General features: G+C 37.9%; 3 protein-coding genes and 1 pseudogene across 3 annotated transcripts; 2 read left to right on the forward strand and 2 right to left on the reverse strand.

Moving 5' to 3' along the window:
• The first annotated feature begins 7,933 nt into the window (after positions 1–7,933).
• LOC126589852 (tubulin alpha-5 chain-like) lies at positions 7,934–11,187 on the forward strand. Its single transcript, XM_050255288.1, has 5 exons — positions 7,934–8,173; positions 9,045–9,259; positions 9,345–9,544; positions 9,753–10,261; positions 10,566–11,187. Exons 1-5 carry the CDS (start codon positions 8,061–8,063, stop codon positions 10,876–10,878), a joined length of 1,350 nt encoding a protein of 449 aa, XP_050111245.1. The 5' UTR covers positions 7,934–8,060; the 3' UTR covers positions 10,879–11,187.
• Positions 11,188–11,906: 719 nt separating this feature from the next.
• On the reverse strand, positions 11,907–13,163 carry LOC126589853 (ethylene-responsive transcription factor ERN1-like). The gene has a single exon (XM_050255289.1). It carries the CDS (start codon positions 13,012–13,014, stop codon positions 12,172–12,174), a length of 843 nt encoding a protein of 280 aa, XP_050111246.1. The 5' UTR covers positions 13,015–13,163; the 3' UTR covers positions 11,907–12,171.
• A 1,329-nt stretch (positions 13,164–14,492) lies between these two features.
• Positions 14,493–23,039, reverse strand: LOC126591569 (uncharacterized). The gene is made up of 20 exons (XM_050257301.1): positions 21,654–23,039; positions 20,877–21,080; positions 20,155–20,259; positions 19,961–20,026; positions 19,709–19,873; positions 19,241–19,315; positions 19,003–19,157; positions 18,507–18,642; positions 18,366–18,435; positions 18,132–18,259; positions 17,986–18,042; positions 17,145–17,330; positions 16,922–17,014; positions 16,641–16,726; positions 16,483–16,549; positions 16,324–16,390; positions 16,108–16,244; positions 15,709–15,800; positions 15,519–15,585; positions 14,493–15,101 (listed from the first exon to the last, which is right to left on the reverse strand). Exons 1-20 carry the CDS (start codon positions 22,878–22,880, stop codon positions 14,937–14,939), a joined length of 3,348 nt encoding a protein of 1,115 aa, XP_050113258.1. The 5' UTR covers positions 22,881–23,039; the 3' UTR covers positions 14,493–14,936.
• A 722-nt stretch (positions 23,040–23,761) lies between these two features.
• On the forward strand, positions 23,762–25,478 carry LOC126591579 (uncharacterized; annotated as a pseudogene).
• The last annotated feature ends 396 nt before the right edge of the window (positions 25,479–25,874 follow it).

Genomic DNA, 25,874 nt, shown 5'->3' on the forward strand with positions numbered 1-25,874 from the left:
CCACTCTAAATATTTTTTTTTATTGAAAAAAAATAGTGATTTTCTATTTGTATAAAATAATTAAATGTCCATGACCATCGTTCTAATTATCCTTTTTTTATTAAGGATATTTTTAGATTAAAACCCTCACGAAGTGTGACTTTTTTTTTTCCTATAATACAAAAAGAAAACTTGTCTAAATGTTTTTCGTTAAATTATGAATGAATTTTTATTGATTCTCCCTTACAATTACATTGGAAATACTTTGAACGATTATTTCTAAAATATAATTAAACTGTCGCTTTTGAAGATATTGCTCCATAGTTTTCATCTAAAATATATCAAACTAACTCTATAGTAAACAACTAAAGTATTTTTGTTTAGTAAGTCAATTAGGCCAAACAAACAATTTATCACTCGTTTAATTCTCAAATTGGTATAGAAGATTCAAACCATATTTGATGTGCCAATAGAACACTAGGAGTGTCACATCCCGGTCCGGGCCCCCACCACATCTCGGGCTCGTCCTCACGGTTTTGTTTCTGGGAACTCACACGAGAACTTCCTAGTAGGTCATCCATCCTGAGATTGCTCTCGCGCAGACTCGCTTAACTTAGGAATTCCTACATAACCCAAAGCCAGTGAGCTCCCAAAAGGTCTCGTGTTAGGTAGAGATGAGAATATACATATAAGACTTATAGAATCCACATACCTAGACGATGTGGGATGTTACAAGGAGTATATTCAACTGAACTTTTATTACACCAAATCAGTATCGGTTTTTTTTTTCTTCAATATTTTATTAACTAAAAAACAAACGTGTTTGTAATAAAATAATTAGTTCTAGTGTGTTGGCGAAAGAGAGTAGGTTGGGAGTCAAATTTGACTGGCCAAACTAAAGAGAAGAATTGGGATAATGAGTTCTCCCTTTCCACACTTTAGTAAATATTCTCCCTAAACCCTTGGAGATGTTATGAGATGATAGAAGAGAATTGATTAAGTCAAAATAGTTGCAAGGGTATATTTGGACATAAAGATAGGTAGTGTTATTAGACACCCTTATTGATTTTTTTCTATTGAATTTCTTTATTTTATTCAATTGAACGGTCAGAAATTGAAAGAAGTGTGTGAGAAGTAAAAATTGACGTGTGAATAGCACCACCTTAAAAATATATACAAAATAATTGATGTAGGTTATGAAACTCTTATATTGGCTTGCTTGTGAGCTTTAATTTAAAGTGATAAGACAAGTGACTTAAACGTAGTAATTTCGTTGTGCATGCATGTTAGACAACGAGATCAAACATTGTCAAATGTGAAACTATAGTAAACTACATTTGAAACACGTTTTAAGGATGGATGGAGCAATCATTTCATTAGTTGTGGTTGTTGTTGTTGCCGTTCTATGTATTCAAAGAAAGCTCACGAATGTAGCAACATTGACTTTCTGATGAGAGTCTGACGAGGAAGGAAGGAAACTCAACGGCATTTGCTTGTCTTAGACTACATGCACTCCCACTTTATATTATATTACATTATATAGATACAATCTAAGCTATGAAAAGGGCAAATAAGTAATTAACTAACTTACTTTTCTCTGTAAAGCAATAGGCATGGAGACGTTAAGAATATTTTTTTTTTCATGCGCAGATGCACTGCATATTACAAAAGATTAATGAGAATTTTTTTAGGATTCTCTTTATGAAGATCTTGTAGATTTTTAAATCGTATTTGTTCATCATATATTATACGGTTATAAATTATTTTAAATATTTTTATTTAAAATTAAATATGAATAATAATTAATAAAAACTAATCGTACAAGTATAATAAATAGACACGATTTAAAGATTTATAAGATCCTCTCAAAGAGGATCCGCCTCATTCCAAAAAGATCGATATTTTCAGGGGAATTCGATGCCTCCAAAATAAATGGTCATGTTGGGAGGCTATTTTGGTAATTTCGAAATAAGGATTCGTGCTGCCCATCGCCCGCCTCACGAGGACCTCAGCTTATCCAACCAGCCAAGCTGCCAAAGGAGTATTCACAAATATTAAATTACAAAACCGTCCAGGTTTATAAGATATTCGAGCCTTTTTTTGGGTCGACCCTCTCTTACTTTTGGGTGAAATGTTTGAGCTTTTAGTAACCAGTCATCACTAACGTGAGGAGTTTGATTTTTGTGTGAACAACATTTGATACCATCCTTACGAGAATCTTACATTGGGGAATTAAGGAATATCTTGTAAAGTTTGAATACTTTCCTTATTGTACAGTTAAATTAATCTCATCGCATTACGAGCATCTTCACTCATTATTGGAGGGCATAGGCAATGAAGTTGCCCTCACTATTTACTCTATCTGTTTGGTTGGAAGGAGGAAGGAGAAGGAAGATTACTATTCATAAATATATTTTTTATTTTGTTAATGTTTTTTTTGTTTTATTCCCACATGTCATTATTTGTCATCGAGACCTTGGTTCTTTTTCCTACATCAAGTACCATTAGAGCAGGTTATCCGCTACAATTGAAGATCATGCCTATGATTTACAATTTGTTTGAAGGGCGAGAGATTTTTCAGTGTGATTGAAACACGGGATGTTACATCACGTGTCACTATACAAATGGTGAGATATGTATGTTAAAAAGTTAATAACTTAAATATTAAAATTTTCTACCACTTATATAAAAACACATAATGTACCACTCATGTTCCGATCACAATGAAATTTTTCTCTTGAAGAGCACACTGTCAAATAAATTAGTTTCATCAATTGAAATTTACCACCAATTTATGATGAGCACGTTGATGAAGACAAGTGAATAATCATTTTGTGAATGAAGTTGATGAAGATGGTAGCGAGCCTTCCATACTTTAGATGGTAAGATGTGCCTACAAGAAGCTTTCAATGTACTCCAAGCATGATGCAAATGGAGATGCTTCAAACCTACAAGGAATGGATGATGGCAAAGGGCTACTGATGTCCCATATGAATTTTGAAAAGAATTTCGGGTAGTCTATAATTTTTATGACTTCAACATGGATGGAACAAGGCGGTGTCCATCCTTCCTCAAGCCTAGCTGTGAAGCTTAAAGAGGCCACTCATGTGATAAGTTGCGGTTATGAAAACAAAACTGAATGGGGTTTAAAACTAGATTGGATTTACAGATTTATCACAAATAACATTCTAACGGGTTTAAAGATACATTTTCGTGGTTGGAGGTCATTTTCAATCAAGAAGAAGGAACTAGGGCCTGCAATGTTTGGAAGATTGGGGAAGTGGTGTTTTCGTGAATATTTTGTGGCTTGGAACACTATGATTGCCTTGAACTTCATTTTACTATTTGGATAATGTTAGGAAGATCAAATTTGCAAACCAAATGATGTGGTTATAGATGGTTGAATTATTAATTAAGTGTCGATTAACGTGTTTGTCTTTACTACTATGGTTGCTATGGAAAAATTTGCAAGGTCATCCCAAAAGATTGAGGAATACCAAATGAAACTCGAGGACGATTTTTCTTTTAAAAAGGGAGAATGATGCTGGAACCAAGGCTTAAGGAAAAACAAATTGAAAATTTCTCGTTGGCATTTGAAATTCAAGTAATAAGGACATTTTAATTTATTTTAGTGACATAGGAACTTGTTAAGTCATTTTTAGAGTTTCTTAGGAAGTTGATACATATTTATGTTACTTTATCTTTAGTTCCTTTAAATATTGATGTATTAGAAGCCTTTGGGGACTAGACTTTAATGAATTAAAATATATTTTGCTATGTGCAATTGAAGTGAGCGATTTCTCCTTTCCCCATCAAGCGTTTGGCTTGGTTGTGTGAGCGAATCCACGATTAGTAACGTCGAGCAAGCTCCGTTGCCCTTGGTTGAGCGAATCCCAGGTCATCTATCCCTCATCTATTCGAGACCCTTTATCCTTTCCTACATCAATTATCGCTGTAGATTTTTGTTTAATTTTAAATGTTTAATTTGCAAGTATGTTGAACTTTGTAAGATTTTTTAAATAATATTTTTTTGGTTATTTTTATGATTTTTTTAGAGGATTAATCCTAGCTGTTGATTTTTATTTATTTATTTTTAAATCAGAGGCTCTTAAAGCACTTGACACAGAACCGAGCACAATGATGTTCTAGGATTCATATAGACGATCCTACTTAGTATGAAAAAAACTTTGTTCTTGTAGAGGCTCTCAAAGCGCCACATGGCAGCTGCAAAATTTTCCTTTTTTTAACCATTGGGAATCTAACGGTTATGGGTTGGGCTGTCACATGAGTGGGGCCCTACCTCACCCTTCTAATTGAAAGGACGAAAGCCCGTGCAACTGTTGCAAGGGCAGAAGCCCTTGCTCCAATTGATTCTCCAACTTTGGACCCGTGGAGGAGGTTTTTCTAGGTTGGAGGCAATTTAACCCAATTGTAAGGGCAATAAAGAGACAGGTGGAGATGCTCTAATATGCAAACACTAATTCACTAGAATAAAATAACTAAAATCCAAGTTTGCAGTGTATGCTGATCACTTGGATCAGTAGTCATACGTGATCTGTGGCATGGTTGAATTATTCGTGATGGGGAGATTATATATTTATACAAGTACGTATACCTTACGTGTTCTTGATCATATGGCATGCGCCATGCAAAGTCTTTTCATAAAAAAATCAGTGACTCACACAGCTATAAGTCAGATTCCCCAAGATGGTAACTGCTTGGACGGTTGGACCTAAATTTTCATACTCCGATCACAATCAAGGTTCTTAATTAGGTTTTAATTAAATCGTGGAATAAAATTACATTTAATACTATTAGGTCTCTTGGTAGTGTGTGCGCTCATGGAGTGATGAATTGATAATGTACTAGTTTGGAGATTCAAGCAACCAAAATTACCAATCCGAAAAAGCAATATGCTCTAACGACAAGAAAGTGCGATCATAAAGAAATTGAGATTTTGTCATAAAATCATTTAACAATATAGAAAATAACTCAACTACTTATAAGTAAATAATATGTAATCTCATATTCTCAACATTTCTCACTCGATAATGTATATATTGAATCTAAAGAAAACCAATTATAATGATTCATAAATTCTCTTTCATTGCGCAACATACTAATAGTTTGAGTAAATATATTACGCTGCTAATTCCAAGCTCGGATAAAAGAAAAGAAAAAATGCATTAGTTAATCGACAGTCGACACTCCATTTTTACGTTGAATCCTTATAATACTAATGGTTTGCACACAAGCTGTATTGGTTGGTTGGTCCCTTGAATTATAATGCTTATTACTGCGGCGCGGCCCAACTTCAACTCGTGTATATATGGTCCTCAACCTCTAGATTTTCTCTCTGAAACAATGCATGAGTGCCAACTATTATGCCAACTATTGTATAGAACCAACGAAGAATAAAATATCTATGGGTTCAAAAAATAATGATAAATAAGAGGGGGAAAAGTTTGGTGCAAGTACATCCAGCAGAAACAACAGCTAATCACACTCGAAAGACGCTGGGCTTGCTGCACATGGACAAGCTGGTGCGCCAACTTTTCAACTTACCCATATTGCCCTTCCAAAACCAACCCCGATTATAGTTTTTTTTTTCTTCTGATATGGAATGTTTTTAAAACGATAAAAAGTAAAAGTGAGTGTTACACAAAGTCTGACAAAATCATTTTAATTTAGGATGGTGCAATCTACATACACATTTCTACTTTGCATATATTTTTTTAATTCAATTTTTAATTTTTAGATCGAAAAAATTGAAGAATATCAAAAGAATAGGATGAATCGATGCTAGAATATACGAGCGAATCAATAGTGCCAGGGGAACGGGGGTTGAAGATTTGAGAGAGAGAGAATCGGGTGGCTAATGGGTGTTGCCTTCGGTGGCAGACTCTTGCTTGGGGGGAGAGGCTAGGGCATTTGAATTCTTTGATAGCATTTTTCTGATTTAGTTATTGGTTTGTGTAGTTTTTTTTTTGTTATCTTTGTTCCTTTTTTTAAATTAATTTGCAAACATATTTACATTTAAAAAAAACCCGTAATAGGATGAATCACATCGACTTATTAGAGTAAAACACAAGGATTAAATCGATCAAATGAAAAATACAAGGATTAAATTAGCTAATGGAATAAAATACAAGGACCGTTTAACATTTAAGCCTTATTTATTTTGAATCAGTCTAAAACTAGTTGATGATTCATTGTAATACAAGTGTGAGACCGTTGTCAAATGAAGAATTCGTTGATATAAGTTTAGGAAACACTGATGAAAAATTGCGACGAAATAGCTACGGAAATGGAATTAGCAACGGAATCATGCTAATATAAGGGTGAATCATGCTAATACAAGGGTGAAACTATTATCCGATGAAGACTTGCTTGTGAGATGGATATGAGGTTATGATGAGGATAACACGATCGACCCCGTTTCAATCCGGCCCTCTGTAGTCCAAATTCCAAAACGGGCAATGACCTAGAAGGGCAAAGAAGTCAATAACGTTGAAACAGAGTCAACGAAAAATGAAACTTTAACGAAAAACTTCTGATACTGTTTATTTTAATGAAAAACTACATTTATACACTATAAAATCAATCTTGATACTATTGATTTTACCTTTTATTTTATCTTTATCGTTAAAATTTAAAATTTTCAAACCATTTTCATTAATTTTCTTGATGAAAAATGTACAAGTGGGAGTTGGGACCCAAGGTTAGGGTGGCGCCAAATGGCAGCGGGAGGAGAGCTGTCTCTATTTTTTTTTGGCCAAATCGGATAAATGGTCCATGTGGTTTTAAGGTATTCGGAAGATAGCCCCTGTGGTAAAAAAATTCTGATTTAAAACCCTGTGGTATAGTTTGTTAGCAAATTTAGTCCAAGGTGACTTTTCTGTTAAGTGTCCGTTAAATGGATTGGTAAAATTGTACTCTCTTCTCCCTCTCTCCCCTTTTGCTTTCGTGTTATGGACTCTCTCACCACCCCCTCTCCTCTCATCTCCTTTGGCCTCACCAATTCATTCTTCTCAGTTTCCTATTGATTTCTTCACTGCCCATGCCTCTCGATTCATAATGGCCATAGTTCTTTAGTATTTATTTCAAAATTTCAAGTAATCTCTAATCTATTCATCCCCAAAATCATGATTTTTAGATGAAAAAATTCACAAATTTTTATTTTTCCCAACACTGGATTCTGGGTTCTTCTCTATTTCTGGAAATTTGCATATAATTCCATCTAAATTCTGTTCCCAACCTTTTGTGAAAATTTTGGTGTTTGAATTTTTGGGTTTCTCTCAAAAATGGTGACTGCGAATCTGGGAATGCTCCACTGTGTTTTGGACCATGTTTATGGTGCATTCATGCACAGAACAAAGTTGAGCCCTCAATTTTTTTCAAGAGGGTGGCGCGGCACAAAGCTTGAGCTGCTTGAGAGGATGATAAAGCAGCTTTTCCCAGAAGCAGCTGATCAAAATTGGCTTCCTGCTGTGATCCAACCCACTTGGAATGGTGGTTCAAAAACCTCAATTGGTGAAAGGAGATGGCTACGGGTTTGGGCAGAGAGAGTGGAAGAATGAGTAGCTTCCATAGCTTCTATTTAAGATGGGGAATCGAATCGACCGATTGGGAAGATGAAGTTGTCACGTTGGTTCTATTTTTGGTTCGGCAGGTTGCAGAGATAGAAGAAAGAAAGGAAGATGAAGATGGAAAAGAGAGAAAGAGAAGGGTGGCACTTGCTACTAACGGAGTAACAAACAGAAGTTTCAATGTGGGCATAAATCCTAACAGGTTTCACCACAAGGGTTTAAATCCGAATTTTTAAACTACAGGGCTATCTTCCGAATACCTTATGACCACGGGGACCATTTATCCGATTTGGCCTTTTTTTTTTGTAGCGGACTTCAAATTTTTGTCCATTCCCATTTTATCGAAAAAAGGGCAAAACACACCCACAAAACCCACAAGAATAGCAAAACAGGGGATACCATACCAATAGCACGCAGAGAGAAATAACAGAGATAGCGAGAGACTTCTGCAGTTCATAAAGTTTCAATTTTTATCGAAGAAAAGAGAGAGAAATGAGAGAAATTATAAGCATTCATATTGGGCAGGCTGGAATTCAGGTGGGCAATTCATGCTGGGAGCTCTACTGCCTCGAGCATGGAATTCAACCTGATGGGCAGATGCCCAGGTTGGTATTTTTTTCCTTGTTTCTTATCATCTCTGCTGATATTTCTATTTACATATGCACTTTTCTGTGGATTTGTTTGTTTATTTTTGGTGGGTTTGTCAAATGTTAGTCGATGAATGTGTTTTTTTATTCTGACTTTATCATTTGGAAAATTAAAATAGGTAACTTTAACAAATAGGTGTTTGCGATCTTCTTTTGTATGAATTTCAGATGTATGATTGTTGTTATCTGTTTATATGGGGGTGTATCTGTTGATTACATTGATATTTTTTGGAGTTTTAGGTTCTTTTGAGCGGTCTTTCATGTACTTTTGATGGAGCTGAAGAATCAAGCATGGATTTTCTGAATGTATTCGATCGGGAAGCTAAAAGTTAACATAAAAGAAATAGAATTCAATTCAATTTAATCCGATTGATCGTATGCATTTGCTTTCTTTGCAAGGTTGTTGTAACCGATACGTCTTGAGTCGGGTGTGCTTAGGGATCGTATCAAGGAATAACAATAAAACTTTGTCGATCTTCTAATAATAAGGGTAATGCTAGGTAGACCAACTAGGTAGACCAAATTTTGTAAACCATGACCTGGTTGTTGATGATTGGATTATTACTTAAGTGTTGATTAACGTGTTTATTTTCTATTGGTGACACATCCCATGGATTGCAAATTGGTCTAGAAAGTCGTTATACCTAGCGGTACTCTAGTAATAAGAAAGTTGATCTACTTAAACCCTAATAAATCTTTATTGTTTTTCTCCTTTTGAGTTCATGGAATGTGAAGTTAAGCTTTAATGTGTTTTATGTTTGCAATTTAAGTCTGAATTTGTAGATGATTTGATTGCCTAATGGACAGTTATGGTTTTCTGTCTTCAAAGTGATACAACAGTGGGTAGCGGCCGTGATGCTTTCAATACCTTCTTCAGCGAGACTGGATCAGGCAAGCATGTCCCTAGGGCCATATTTGTCGATTTGGAACCAACTGTTATTGATGAAGTAAGGACTGGGTCTTACCGCCAACTCTTTCACCCCGAGCAGCTCATTTCTGGAAAGGAAGATGCTGCTAATAATTTTGCAAGAGGACACTATACAGGTAATGGATGCTACTTCTATCTTTCATTGATGAATGCTTTTATTATGTTAATCTCGTTGATTTAACCTCTGGTTGTGCTCTGCAGTTGGAAAGGAAATTGTAGATCTCTGCCTTGATCGAGTTAGGAAATTGGCCGATAATTGCACTGGTTTACAAGGATTTTTGGTGTTTAATGCTGTGGGTGGTGGTACCGGTTCTGGTTTGGGGTCTTTGCTGTTAGAACGCTTGTCCGTGGATTATGGGAAGAAGTCAAAGCTTGGATTCACCATCTATCCTTCTCCGCAGGTACTTACATCCACAAATATTATGATATTCGACTCTCCTTCAAAAGTCTATGCAGTTTCTTATGCAGAAGAATGTTTCTGTTTATACGTTATCTTATGATTTCATAATTATAAGGCATCTTCTTTATTAGAAAAATAGAAAAGAGAAAAAATAATATAGGGGCCGTTGATATGGAGCTCATCTGTGCCTTAATTCTTGTGCATTGCAGGTTTCAACAGCAGTTGTCGAGCCTTATAATAGCGTTCTCTCTACTCATGCTCTCCTTGAACACACCGATGTATCTGTGCTCTTGGACAATGAAGCTATCTATGATATTTGCAGAAGATCTCTAGACATCGAAAGACCAACGTACACCAATTTGAATAGACTGATATCGCAAGTCATATCCTCATTGACAACATCATTGAGATTTGATGGAGCCATTAACGTTGATGTTACAGAGTTCCAGACTAACCTTGTACCATATCCCCGCATTCATTTCATGCTTTCCTCATATGCTCCTGTTATCTCAGCTGCAAAGGCATACCATGAGCAGATCTCTATTCCTGAGATCACAAATGCAGTTTTTGAGCCCTCAAGCATGATGGCCAAGTGTGATCCCCGGCATGGAAAATACATGGCTTGCTGCCTAATGTACAGGGGTGATGTTGTTCCCAAGGATGTCAATGCTGCCGTTGCAACTATCAAAACAAAAAGGACTGTACAGTTTGTTGACTGGTAAGAACAATGCCTAAAGAGGAAAAGAAAATGACGAAAAATACTTGCATATTTTTTAAATCATATCTAATGTTGTTGAAGAAACCTTGTTCAAATGCCATAGTCTCGACTCTCGAACATCAGTACACACAGTAGGAACGGAGATTTATTTATGATGCTGAAATTATCTTGATGCCATGGTTATTTTCATCTTTAATAGCCAGTTTTCTTTCAGATAAACAGTTTAACCATTTGTGCATCATCCGTCTGAATTATGGTCCTCGCATATGTTTTATCTGACGAGTTCGGTGGTTCAATTCTGCAGGTGCCCAACAGGTTTCAAATGTGGCATAAACTATCAGCCTCCAACAGTTGTACCAGGGGGTGATCTTGCCAAGGTTCAGCGAGCAGTGTGCATGATCAGCAACAACACTGCTGTGGCTGAGGTGTTCTCACGCATTGACCACAAATTTGATCTCATGTATTCCAAGAGGGCATTCGTTCACTGGTATGTCGGTGAGGGAATGGAAGAAGGAGAGTTTTCAGAAGCTCGTGAAGATCTGGCTGCTCTAGAGAAAGATTACGAGGAAGTTGGTGCCGAAGGTGTGGATGATGAAGAGGGAAGTGAAGATTACTAGTGTGTTATAATGCAAGAGGAACAGTGTTTTATCGTTCATCTTCAGCCATCTCTGTTCCTTTTGTTGTGTCGTACACTCCATCTCCATGCTGTGAAATTGTGACAATCGTCACTAAGTTCTGATTATGTTTCTCTCTCTCTCTCTCTCTCTCTCTCTCTCTCTCTCTCTCGTTTTTGTGGTAACAATGAAGTGACATTTCTGAAAAACCTGAATGTTTATGTTCTCTTTCAAAGATATTATTACGTTGTATGTTTCCCAGATGTTTCAAATAGAATTCGATACTCATTATATGACGGAATCTGTTTGGCATGTTGTTTCCCCATTTTTCCTTAAAGACGGTTTCATGGTTTAACTTAATATCACTCATTGGTACACCATCCACTGTCTTCAAATACAGTTACATGTTAAGGTGAACTGGAAATGTGAACTTTTTCTGTAGGATAGTTTTGGGAAAGGAGATTCGAACTTGGGATCTCTTTTAACATAGAGAGGCCGGGAGCTTGTACGTGTTTTAAAATGTGGTTCGTAGATATATTTTCGCTTTCATCAGTTTGCAGCTATATGACGTTTTAACAACAGATAAACCTGGTTGATTAGTTCTGGTATTTTGGTCCTGTGGTCGTTATATAGCTGTGAACTGCACCAACTATTCTCATTTCCGCTTCTTCATATTAATTGAATGCCTTGTAGTATCGTGTTAGAAATTGTGGATCGAACATAATTGTTCTACATCAGATAAGTGATTCTCCAATATCGATATATTACGGCATGTTTACTTAATTGGAATGGAGAAGGTCGTGAATCAAGAAAGGGAAAGTAGGAAAGAGAATGGGATTAACTAGCAACCCGTAGTTGATATGATTCCTAATTATTCAGGTATCAGATTACAGATTTTAATGTATAACCCACAACTTTTTTTATTCCATATGAGTTAGTAAACACAGGAGAAGTAAGGAATCAGAATCATTTCAATACCCATGTTTTAGTAAACGCAGGGAAGTCGGGAATGAGAATCATTACAATACTCATTCCACGCAACTTTTCAGGTTGTTCTTCCCTTTGCATCTTTATTTCATGCTACCAAAAATCAATGCAATTGTTAATCAAACTCAGAGAAAAGCTGAAACTCATCTGCAATAGCAGATAGGAAGTACAAGCTATTGATATCATACAGCTACCTACACTTCTCATGCTTTCAAAAGAATTACACTAAACATAAACTCTCAAGACTAACCCCTCAATTCACTCATTTCAAAAGAATAAAAACTACAATACTCTGAAAGGTGAAGGCCATCAGCCGAGGCAGAACAGCTGAGAGAGACTAGGAAGATCCCAGAGAGCATCACCGGCGTTGTACTCATTGTCAAAGTACTCATTCTCTCCATTCATTGTATAAAATGAAGCCGAAATCTGCCTTTCTACCTCCAAGCACTCAAACTCCGTCACCTCTGGCTCGACTGCAACACTAGGTTGCACCGTCAGAGCATTGCCTTTCGCTAAATACATCCCTTCGTGGGTTATTGGAAGCTGATCAAACCCAGTTAAGAGTGGCCACTGGAGACCAAAATGGTTATGAAACAACCCTGGTTGAAGATCATCAATGCAGTTGCTAATGTCTGGTCTATATGCATCATCAAACACCTGAAGATTTTTCTGGCTTTTGCAATTAGGCAGAAAATTCTCACTAAAAGTAGCAATGGAGAAAGCTGAACCGTCACTGAAAGAGGTATATTTGTTACTAGTTCTAGTACTAGTAGCTGTAGGGGTGGAATTTAAGCTGTTGGGGGTGGAACTTACAGGGCATTGCTTCAAGCTCTTTTTCTGGTTGAGGAGGTTTCTGATCTTCAAAGAAAGTGGAGAGTTAGAAGGGACATGAGTGGCGAAGTTGGTTCTGGTATTCGAACCCCGAAGAAGGTAAGCAGCCTCGTCGTAAGCTCGAGCAGCTTCCTCGGCAGTCTCAAAGGTTCCAAGCCACATTCTTATCTTCTTTGTTGTGTCCTTGATCTCTGCAACCCACTTCCCGGATGGCCTTTGTCTCACCCCAACAAACTTGCACTTGGATTTGGTCCTCTCTTTGAACTTTCTTTGTTTGTTGGCTAAGACTCCCTTTTGCTGCTTGGGGGCTTGATGTTCCATGGAAGAGGCTGAAAGTGAGAACTTTAGCTTGTTTGAGAATGCTTCTGGAAGAGCTAAAAGTGATTTCAGATAATCAAAGAGCTTTTAACAGCGTTTGATAGAAGGAAGAGAAAAAAACTAAAAGTGCTTTTGGATTCTAAAAGCTCCCACCCCTGTTGTTTCCTTGGGGCTTCATGTTCTATAGGAATGTTTGAAGCGAAGTTGTGAAGACTGAAAGAGCAAAAATGGGTGTGACTTGTATAAAAAGGTGGAACAGGGCAAAGGTTCTGTTTGGTAGTAGTGGGAACCTCGTTTTCTTTCCCATGTCAGCAGACTCAGCACGTCAATTTGTATTTGTTCGTTATTAAGGATGACTGATCTCTCAATGTTCACTCTAAACCAATTACATTGTTAGTAGCATTGATGGATAATATTTTAATAGCAAAAGATGTCGATCAATTATCTACACACTATTAACATTATCGACTATTCACCGGATTTGTGTTTTTCGCTTGCTTGACTTGAAAAGTCGTCACACATGAATGCGTGTATCGACAGTAAAGAAAGAACTTTGCATATGCTTATAAGTAATTGAAATATGACTTATGTTGTCAATTGATTTTATTGTAAAATTTCAATTTCTTCAGTTCAACCAACTCCATTTGACTCTCTTCCACACAACACTCTGTGACCCACCGCCAACGGTAACCGTAAGGGTTTGGGTAGTTGTCGTGGTCACTTCTCACCACCACCAAAGGTCCAAAGCAGTTGGTCAACGGAGAGAGAATCGAAAGTCGTGGGAGCACGAAGGCATGACACATGGAGCACAAATATGGTCCCCTCTAAATGTATTCATAAAAAATAAAAAAATAAAAAAATGGAAACGATAGGTGGCATTGTATTTGTATTCAAAGAATTTGAGGTTTGATGGCGAAGGAAGGAATCTGATGCTGCACGCTCTCTTGTGTTTGGTGGAATCCATTTTCAGTATTACATAAAAAATACCAAATATTTGACTTGCATTGCATAATGCATAATTGCGTATACATTCATAACAAAAAGATAAAACAAATAACTAAACAGATAAATAATAAGATTCGAAAGTCTCAACTCATGACTAGCGTTGGATAGGATTGGATTGCAATAGATTGTCTGAGCCTCGAGCGCCTATTTCTTGAGCATTGGTTTCGAGCATTGAGCATCAGGCTCTAGGTCCGGTTCCTGAGGACAGGGTCCCCTAGCCGGGTTCCCGTCTCAGGCTCTAGGGTCCTTGAGACGGGCTCAATTCTGAGACTAGCTGCCTTTGGTTGCGGGATTCCAGGAACTTCTAGATATCTTTGAGGAACAAAGCTTTGTTCTTGGCATTGTTTCTCAAAGAAATGGAACCAGAAATATCATCTTTGGGTGCGCAAAAACTCTTGCACTCCTCAAGGATGACTCAAAACTACTCTAAAGTGTGATAGCTAGTTCACATCCAACACAATAGCATACCATTGAAATACCATAAAAGCCAATTTTATTGCCTTTTGGGGATCAAAATTGAAAACATAACGAAAGAATCGCCATCGATAATTTCATCAACAGATTCTTACAACGCATGTATGGGAAAAAATACAAAACAGGATGAGACCAAAACTCCCACGAGAATTTTCTCACCAACAGCCCTCATAACCTTGGGCACCGACAAAAAGAAAATGAAAGAAACCCTCACGAGCAGGAACAAGTCTTCTTTTCTTTTAGACTCAAAATCGCCACTATAAATTAACACCTTCATATACACCCTACAAAAAATGGTTTGACCAAACCGCACCAATGACTTCCACGCTCAATCGATGCTGACGGGCCACTGTAAAACTTTTCGCATAAATGACGGATGGGAAACATAGCAAGACAGGGAACAGTGCATCTGAAAGCAGCAATGTGCACAATGCAAGCCAGAGTATTTATGAGGAGAGGATGGATTGCAGAGCAAGCTGTTGCTGGGGTTGCAAGGACGACCACGTTGAAGCCAATGTAGCTGGTGGCAAAGTCTGCTGAAGCTGCCTTAGCAATTTAATCATTCGGTTTGCAGTCTGTTCAGTTGCCAGATCCTTACCAGCACATAGAACCTACACGAATAATCATAACCCTCAAAGTAAATATTCTGGAAAGCTTGAAAACATATTACAAAAAACATGCATTTAGTGGAGTCATCTGATTGCCTGTATTGTTTAAGATATCAATTAGAAGAGAAAAAGAAAGCCTAGATTTAGGTTACAGTTATACTAGTTCGTTAATTAGTCCCTAAATCTTGCCAAACGAAAAAATGGCTCAATTGACCAGGGTGTGCACATATCTGTACCATACAATAAATGATGTGCCTATAATTGTTCACCTCAATAATAATCAGTACATAAGATACATATGTTCAAACTGATGAAATAGAATATTGAGAAATGTATTAATGAAAAAACGTCGATTTTGATCATGATATATGACACAGAAATATAGCTTAAGAGTGCTAATTTAGTTTCTAGATTACAAACCTCTGCAAACACTGCAACAATTTTGGGAAGATACTGATTGTTGGGACCCAAAAGTTCCCGATCAGACCTGTAGATGGATTACAAGGGTCACCTCTATGAATTTGTTTGTAATGATATTCCGAAAGTTTAATATATAAAAAGGCAACAAGTAACAGAACAAGGCACAGGTAAAAGAAAATTGAAGCTCTACCTCTCTACCATAGAACAAAGTTGGTCATGAACAACTTTGGCTTCAACCAAGTCTCCTTTAATCGGTAAACAGTTCAACCATGCAGGAATGACCTGCAAAATGCCAGAAGGTTGACAATCCATACCACTCCAAAATAATAATAATAATAATGGAACCAAACAAAGAAAGATATTATTAATCTTAAAAGTGATAGTTGGCAAGATAGGTTAGTATTAAACTATAGCGTTGCACTAAATTGAGGAACGTGCACACAAAAAAGGTATTAGAGAGCACTGCATAGCACAGTAGTCATATACTCATAATCAAGACTCTTTACTTTTGTGCGTATATTCCATAACACCACCAATGACAGAATTTCTGATCAAACCATATGACAACAGAGAAAATAAAAGTTAGTACCTGAGCTGCATCAATACTGTCACGGTGGAATTGGCTAATTTTTCCTAAAGCAGAAACAGCATTATCATATGCCATTACATTTTCAGATTGTTGGGCATTAGGATGCTGAATCACAGCGTTCAGCCTTGATAGAGCCTCTATATAAAGCCACAAGCAAATGTTACTCACAAACATACATAATTGTTTCATCTATTTAAGATATGCAAGCAGAATTACCGCCAACAAGAGGTTTAATTATTGCTCCACCAAACTCTGAACAAATACCAAGTCCATATACAGCTGCCTAAAAAAATAAAAATAAAACAAAAACAACCACTTAACACTAATGTGGATGAGCAACCTGATACATATTGAAACAGTTTGTTGAGATCAGACCTGTCGAACATCAGGGTTTTCGTCATTGCAAGCCTCCAACAGAAAAGGAAGAAATGTGTCATAATATCTGATCCAACCAAATCATAACCAAATATGAGTACAGAATAACAAGAACTACTTAAAAGTAAAACCTGAACGTTTCTATTAAAAAAACTTACTTTACAGCTGCTTCACGACACTGCTCTGCTACTTCATCAAAGATGCATATTGCAATCCTTCTCTCTTCAGGTGTTTTATCCTTGGCCTGTGTTTAGAACCCGAAATGAATAACATAGTTGAGATGACAAACAACTTAGCTCAAACATAATGGCTGACAAAAAAATTAACATTCTACTTCCTCGAAGTGAAGCTGTCTAAGGAGCGTTTGAGTAAACATAAACAACTAAAATCCTAAAGTTGGAACAGAACAAAAAGGCTGCACCAGTGAGACGAAACTTACCCACATAGGTGTTAAATACGATGATAGCTCATCAAAGAAAGGCAAGAAAGAGGCTTTAAACGTTTTAATCAAAGTTCCAATGATTTCTCCCACCTGAAACAATTAAAAAATGTGTTGAAGAGAACCAGGACAAAAAGTCCCACACTGCATATGCTGGCCCAAAAATTAAAAAATCAGTAATATTGTTGACGAGCTACCTAGAGATTGTGTTAAAAAAACTCACTTGATCAAAAACTTCTTCCTCTTGTTCATTTTCCTCTTTAATTAGCTCCTGTTCCTCAGCATCAAAGTCTTCTGCTTTGGTCCTTTCTGCTCTCTCTCTTTTTCTACTAGAACTGGCAGTGATCACCTGCTTTATCTCCTCCACGATGGATCTCACCTGGCCTTCATCTAAAAGTGGTCCAGATGTCTGAAAGCAAAGATACAAGGCGCATGAATGGGGCCATACTCAAAAAATGATGCACAATATAAAAATGAAAACACGAAAACAAATTTTTGTCTTTTGAACAAAGCTAATTCTGATTAACTCAACAAAACATTTCTCCCAAAACAGTTCGCTCATTCACTGCTTCTGTGCAAACAAAAATGAAAGATTGGCTACTACAAAACAAATTAATTAGCACTATACTGCAGTGACTGCCAGCATTTCCAAGTTCAAACCCAAAATCTAAAAGGCAGAGATTTAATTATAAAAGTTTTTTCAAATCAAACCAATGATTTTCACTATACTGCAGTGACTGCCAGCATTTCCAAGTTCAAGCCCAAAATCTAAAAGGCAGAGATTTAATTATAAAAGTTCTTTCAAATCAAACCAATGATTTTCTTCTGCAATGAAAAGAAAAAAAAACAGAAGTGGCATAGCATGGAACATGATTAGCATCCAGTACTCCATTAAAAATTTAACATTTCTAATCATGAGTGTATTGACAACTTCCCTACAACGAAAAATATAGCAATTCCAGCACTACTGAATTGGTCAGTTGGTGCGGAATAAGTGCAAAAAGTAAAACAAACAGGGGCACAACGGAAATTCACAAAATTTCTTAAAAGAATAAACGACGAACCTGTAAGCATTCATTTAATGCATCCAATATATTCGCACAGATTTCAGTATCAGGTTCCTGCACACAAATTGCAATCTCATACTTCAGAGAACATATAAATCATTACACCATGATCAAGGAGGCTTAAATGAAAAACACTGAACAACCTTATGTAATGCTTCCACCAGAGCTGGAACAATGTAGTCAGACAATTGCTTTATATATGTTTCATTACGACCTTGAGCTTGGCCTTTCTCTATTGCCAACTTTGCAGAACGCAGTAGCTCCGGCATTGCTAGAAACAAAAAGTAGATATCTCTTTATTAAGAAACGGAGCAAACTCCAACAAAATTTGTAGAGGAAAGAAAATAAAAACATTGAGTATTAACAATTAATGGTACCTGAAACAGCTGCCTTCCTAACTTCTTCATGGAAATAAAATTTAAGAAGTGGAACCAAAGTTGGGGCAACCTACACAAATATGACCTTTGTAAGTATGTAACCAAAGTCAGACAAAAAAAAATCATGACACTATTGGATACCTGATCAATCCAGGGAAAGAATCCTTCTTTCAGCTCATCAGCATAGCAACACAGCATATTGCAAGCTGTAGCTTTCTCCTCCAAGACACTAGTCTTGATTCCAATCCTTTTATCCCCTAGAGTAATTGTTTCCATACTGTAACACAAAAGCAGCTTTTAGCAAGAGAAGAAGTAACACAGAGATACATAACAGCACTATTTCCAGATCTTGATATCTTTTACACAATCACCAAAACTACACCTCAAACACTCTAAATCAGTACATAGGTAACTTAACCAGATAATTATCAAGAATAGAAGCATATAAAAAAGTTGATGTGGACGTTAAAGCCACTGGTTATCCATGCAGTGAAAGTTTCTACACTAGATTCAGGTACTTACATATCAAACTTTAGGAAGGATACCAAGAAATAGGTAGTGATGCAACATTTGAGATATCTTACATGCCCGTTGGTATTGAACTTACGTAAAAAGGGAAATGAGAAAAGTTTCGGACCTATCATCATCAGAGTCATCAATATCATTTTCGTCATCTGCAGATGTGATGGTTACATCTGGCTTAAGTTGAGCAGATTGAAGCAAAGGAGGCATTACAACACTCATGTATGGGAGGAAATCTTGTCCTAAGCACTTGCAGAGTCTAGCCCAGGCCTACAACATTGTAGATAAGTTTTTATTGTAAACAATAAGCATTAGTATAGTAATTTTAGTGCACTTATAAGACAAAGGCATACTTGTAACATGTAACTTGTAGTTGGATCATCTGTCTCCATGTGAGATCCTTGCAAAGCCATCAGCACTTCCATGACCTTCAGAGAAACAGTATACACCAGTCTGTGATTAGAGAAATTGGCAGCAGCTTTTTTCTATTAGGTTTTTAGATTGGCCAAAATGGCAGCAGCATGTTCACAGGTTGAAAGACTCAGTTTTTAATCTCCCAACTGATAAGCAGAAAAGAGCTGAAGCGTATAACTTGAACAAAGGAGAGTGCATAAGAGGAAAAGAAAAGGTCAATTTCAGAATTTTGACAAAATCAAAATTCTATTGGGGGTAATTAAGGTTGGAAATGGTTCAAAATAACAAAATATAGATCTGCATGAACAAGCACCTTAAAAAATAACATGAAACCATCATCCATCAAATAGCCATTCATATCCCAGGTCCAATAAAGTAAACTTAGTTTCAAATGTATAATGCCTTACTTGCTTAGCATCTTCCCTGAATTTCTCTTTTCCAACTGCCATTCCAACCAAACTAATACACTCCATCGATTTGGCACGAAGCATGCGATTAGACTTATCAGTGGCATTCACCAAGATAGCTTTCAGGTAAGGCATAACTGCATCATAGTATTTTTGAAAATGCTCCTACACATCCCATTACCATCAAACTTAATCATCCATAAAAATAAAATAATAATTTCATGTATAATATCACATAATATAGTACAATACCTGAGATGAATCAGCAACGGATGCCAAAGCAGTCAAGGCACCCTCTTGTACCATTTGTTTTCCATTCTGCATGAAATGTGAAATATCAGACACAATTAATATATACTAGTTCAAAAGCATGTAATTAAGTAAAGTTTTACATCATGAAATGGGTGTTTGTACATATATATATACATAATCTTGAGAAGCATTACCTGCAGAAGTACAAGCAATTTGCTCACTACTCCATCCAAATATGGAGTTAAAATATCCGGGGTGCAATTCTCACTGAAATTTAGCACTGCTGAAGCAGCATGTGCCTGCAGATAGCAAATTACAAAAAAGGAAGCAATGAATAGATAATCTTGCACATTTAATTACATTATCTTGATAATGAGCTGAGTAAAGCACATTCGCAAATGATCACTATCCTCCAAATTCAGAAAATAAAGAACCTCATATGGAGGATAGCTTGCAACTATAGATGCCAATGGTAGCTCACAAGTCAGAACAAAAGGCCAACGATTAGTTTTCAACTGTACTTTTCAAAAAGTCCATACTTCAAAAATAAATGTGACAACATTCAACCACAAACATGCAGTCAAGCACATATGACTTTTGCGTGGACTCATTCAAACATCCCATTAATCAGAAACAGAAAGTGAACTAAATAAGTAACGGCTCTCCTGAAGTCAAGGACATAAGATGACCAGCAACTTAGAACATTATACACACTAGAATGCTCTAAAGTACACAACTTGTAAAGAATCCCTTAAGATGAGAAAGTGCCAGTCAATATTAGTCTTGTGGTCACCCTCTAGAGCATGATGAAGGTGACCTGCATTGCAGGATACAAATCCATACCATTCAAATAATGAAACTGAATATCAAGTCAATTATTTAGAAACAGGATCGGATGCTACGACCAGGTACTAACCTGAACACGAGGGTTCTGAAAATCATCCATAGCTCCAGCCAATGCCGGGAGCACCCGTTGGTGATATTGAACTTGCAGATCTGGGCCCAAATCAGTAGACAACTGCCCAATTGCATTTATCGCTGCCCACCTTACACGAGGATGTGGATCTTGAAATGAGTTCAAGACCATTGCTACCACTTGCTCCAAATTTTTAATCATTACCTGCAAATAAAATAAAAATGAAGGGAACAGATTAATGGTCGTCATGAACAAGAAGGTAAATGGAAATTCATTTACTAGAAAGCTGCATAAAAGTACTTTATAGCTGTACTATTCACTTAATAAAGGATATAAAAGTTCCCCCTCGGAAACTGCATAGTAGGAATATACAATCGCTTATGTAAGATGCAAACATCTTACATAAGTGTATTGTATCTGGCCTGAAAGCTTTTCATTCATATTGTGCAAGTGTGAATGTGACTATCAAACCGTACAAACATTGAATAATTTCAAACGAATGTTTCTCATTACATCTCTAACCCGTTATCCATTCAAATTCACACAATAGCACATTCAACACATGTCAAAAACCTAGGCTCTTTTATTACCCAAACTCAACTCTATTACTTCAACAGAAAAGGCATGTTAAGCATTCCAAATGTGGTTAAAGACGGAACCATGAAAAATTGGACAAGCAACTCTCCCAAGCATAATGTCTCTAACTTATGACAATCAGTTAACCTGGATATACAATCTCACAAATAATTGCACACCTATTAAAATAAAAATTGATACCTTGGCACAACCCTCAGCAATCTGAGCCAGGGCAATCAATGCAGCATGGTGCTTCTGCCACTCAGGGGCAGCCAAATATGCAGGCAATTGCTCAGACGCCACGGGAACAATGGTATTCCCACCCAGGGATATGGCAAGCCTATCCAAACACTCCTGCCCAACACTGTAATTACCAGTCTCACCCGCATCCTCATCTTCACTCTCTGCCGCATGCCATGCCGGTTCGTCCTCAATATCCAGAAGCATTTTCATTAAAATGGAAAACAATCGGCTTATAAACTGCGGCAACTTCCTCATCATGCCAGGAGCACGCTCTCTGGCCTCGGCCAGAGTGATGACGAACTCAATGGCCAAGTGCCTTGTCGCTTCTTCCAATGAATCGGCCTCAGCAATCTGTAACATTGCCCCAACGACTTCCACAATCTGCCGCCTCAGGAACCTCGGCTCGGTCCCAGCCAATTCAATCAACAATTCAAGAGCGTCCTGCGCGGTGGCCTCGTTCCCGTTGTTCAGAGCCTCCATCAACGTCTTCATCATCGCTGGCAACAGGTCCTGAAACCTATCCCTATCCGCAGAGCTGGTCAAACACTGAATGAAATTGATGACAGCGTTCAAAGCCGCGATCTTCACGTCAGGGCTCGGCGAATTCCCCAGGCTATGCAAGAACACGGCGTGCAATTCCTTTATGTGCGGCACCATGGTGTCGCCGATGTACTGCGATAACTGAGCGAATATCAAGAACGCCGCTTCTTGAAGCTTGGGCGAATCGGACGAAACGCACTGGAACATAAAGGGCAAGAGCTCCGGCCACCCGTTATCCGGCAAAATCCCGGAGGCCAGCTCGGAAATCGTATCGCATAGCTTCTTGGAGATGGATTTCGTGTCCTCCTGCTGAATACACGTGAGCAGAATCGTCTTCAGCGTCGATTGGGTCGTGGGATTCAATCGGGGCCAGAGGTAAGAGTCGTCGCGGGTGAGCTGCTTGCGGAGGAGAATCGCGGACATGGCGCGGGCCTCGGCGGCGGGGCAGAACTGGAGGAGGTGGGCGAGCTTGAGGGAGAGGGAGTCGGGATCGGTCTGCTTGCAGAGGTTGAAGAGGAGCTCGGCCTGGGAGCGCTGCTCGTTGGCGGAAGACATGAGGTGGGAGATTAGGGTCTGGAAAGGGGCCGGGTCGGGGCCGAGAATGGTCGCCAGTTGGGCTTGCTGTAAGTGAGTCGACTCGGCCATCGGAATTAGGGTTTTTGCGTGCTCTGCGCCGGGTGTGGATTGGAGTCACTGGTGAACCCGCGAAGAGAAGATGCCCTTTCTCTCACTTTCTCTCTCTAGACTTTTGAATCAAATTAAAAGTAGGGATATTTGGGGAGTTTAGGGGTGCGGGAGGAGGGTGCGGGGGATTAAAGTAGGAGCGGGAGCAGAGGAGTGGGGCTGCTAAATAAAGGAAGAAATGCAAGGAATTATCCAATGGATGATTAGCTGGGCGTGGGTCAGTTATCAATCATGATTCATGACTATAATTTTCCCACCAAATTTATTTTTGGAGGGAAGGGAGAAGGGGCTCATTTTTTGTTTCTCTTTAATATGGTATAAAATCATAGGAAAACTAATGAAAAATGTTTGAAAATTTTGAATTTTAACAATAAAGATAAAATAAAGGGTAAAATTAATAGTATCATGATTGACTTATTAGTATAAAAATATAATTTTTTTAAATAAACAATACCAGAATTTTTTCGTTAAAATTCTTTAAAATCATATCTTTGAATTTTATTAATTACCAAAAAAATAAATTCTGTGGAAAATAGTTGGGCCAACCGGTTTAAAAGCAAAGCCCAACTTTTTCATAAAGTCTCTTTGATTGGCCGTCCTCCTAATACTGAATTTTTAATTGTTTTCCCTTTTTTCAACAAAGCAAAACAATATTTTGAGTTAAAAAGGAAAGGATTTCTAAACATTTATTTTCTCCTCAAGAATAGGTCTTAAACCGAAACGGGTTTGAAATTTTTTTTAAATTTCGGGGCGAAATTGTAGGGAGGGGAAATGGTTTAGGGTTTAGTATTTAATAAACCTTCCTTTATGGTTTCTTTCTACTCCCAGTTTAATTGCCTCCACCTCCACCCCCACCAGTCCACCTCCGCAGACCAACCAATTTCAGTTAATTTCGTGCTATTCCGTCATCGCAATTGCCTGATTTCTGACATTAGAAATGTGTTATGGAACGGAGATGGCAAGGAGCCAGCGGACATTGAGTCCCTGCTGCAGGAACGATTCAAGGCTAATGAACCTACCCGCCGATGTCCTTGACGACATCCATTTGAGACTGCCCATAACCTCTTTTTTTGGCCTCCGATATGTCTCTAAGACCTCAACGGATAGAGTCGACTGCCCCAGTTTTTGTACACTGCACACGCAACGTTTACTGTCTGCGCAAGCTGCTTCATCATCTATTTCTTCTGCTCAAGTACCTCTGCTAATGCATGTGGATCACTTTTGCCTCTCTAATTCTGGATTTACCTTTAGACCATTGCAATTCAAATACGATGGCAGCAACACCACCTTGACATGGAGCGAACATGCAGCTGTCTACGAGATTAGATCCACTTCCTTCAATGCTTTTTATTCTTTGGCTTCTGTTTTCTACAACTTTTTTTTCTTTCGGGATCGCGCTTATAATTATCCAGGGCGCAAGAGGATGGATAGGAGTCCATGCTTCTTATTCAATCCTTTGAAGGGGGAAGTTCTTCTGCTCCCCACAACTGACATCTTCATTCCAAACTATGTTACAAGATATTCCATCATCACGTTCGAGGAATGGTTTGCTATGGGATTTGATGATGCAACCAACACTTACAAGATTGTTCGTGTTTCCGGAGATCAAAAATCGACAATAGGTAAACTCGTGACCCAAATTTATGTAATGGGCACAAGCTCGTGGCGAGAGATACCTCGTTTCCACCTGTAATTTAAGCGACAGCCGCGCATTTTCATACGGAGACCAGCATTGGTTGGTTTGCTTACCTGATCCTTCACTTTCCAGTTATGGAGGAGTAGTTAGCATATGTTCTTTCAATTTCAGAAAAGAAGAGTTCTACTGGAGGACCATTCCCCTTCCCGAGCATAAGTATGTTCGGTGCATGGGGATCCCAAAGCACCTTCATTTGCTTAGTCTAAGAGGCTCGTTGGCCATCGTGGACACTTCATCTGATGACTATAATATTGAGATATGGGTGTTGAAAAATTATGACAAGAAAGAGTGGAATCTAGATTACAAGATAGACAAGTCAGTACTCAGAGGCAAGATGATGATGAACTTGATATGTTGTGAATGGGAGCATGGCATATACTTTACTCACCCACGATGTCATGAAGTTTGTGAGAGAACATTCTTTGTGGATTTAAGATGTGGTTCCGTGAATCGCGTTGAATTATTTCCACCTAGAACCAACATATTCGTGAGGATTTCAAGCATATTGAGTTATACTGGGACTTTGATTTCCCTAAAAGAGTATGGGAGCTTGGTTGAAGCTGAACCAACAACTACGGGACAGATTAGGTCTCTAGAACTTTATGATTCTAGAGAAATCTGGGATGAAGCTGCAAGAGGGAAGGATTTCATTTACTTGAAAAGTAGCGCTAAGCGCCTATATAGATTTGAATAAATACCCAACTCTCGGTAACTTGTCAATGGTTTTAGTGGCTTATTTGGTTTTTGTGTAATCTTTTTGTATTTTTGCATTTTTTTTCTGCAACGCCAGATTGAAAATTTTCCATCTAGTCCTTATGCCTGGACGTATTTTCCTTATAAATGATAAAGATGTTCTTCTCATTTATGCTGAATGTGTTTTTTAAACTGTTGTTATTAGAGTATCACTGTAAACCGTTATTGATGGTTTAACAGGGGGAGGGTATCATGGTTTCAGTTTCTCCCTCGCGAGGGGGCAAAATTGCTCTGTTGAAGTTACACTTGGCTGTCCTAGACGGCTAGACCTGGAATGCAGTACAACTCAAATTCGTCAAGGAATGCAATAAAGCTTAACCTTGCTGAATCTCCTCCCTTAGGGAGAGGTGGTCAGAATTATTCAAACCTTTTTTTTACTCCATTTAAGCATGAATTTGCATATTTTCGCTGCAGAATTGGGTTGGACCCTTCACACCTGACTCACCCTTTTTTATGATTTGGTTAATAACTTATTATCTCCATTTAAGTATTTCTTGAGTTGAGAT

The sequence above is a fragment of the Malus sylvestris genome, chromosome 11, assembly GCF_916048215.2.
Source record: "Malus sylvestris chromosome 11, drMalSylv7.2, whole genome shotgun sequence".
Taxonomy (NCBI): Eukaryota; Viridiplantae; Streptophyta; class Magnoliopsida; order Rosales; family Rosaceae; genus Malus; species Malus sylvestris.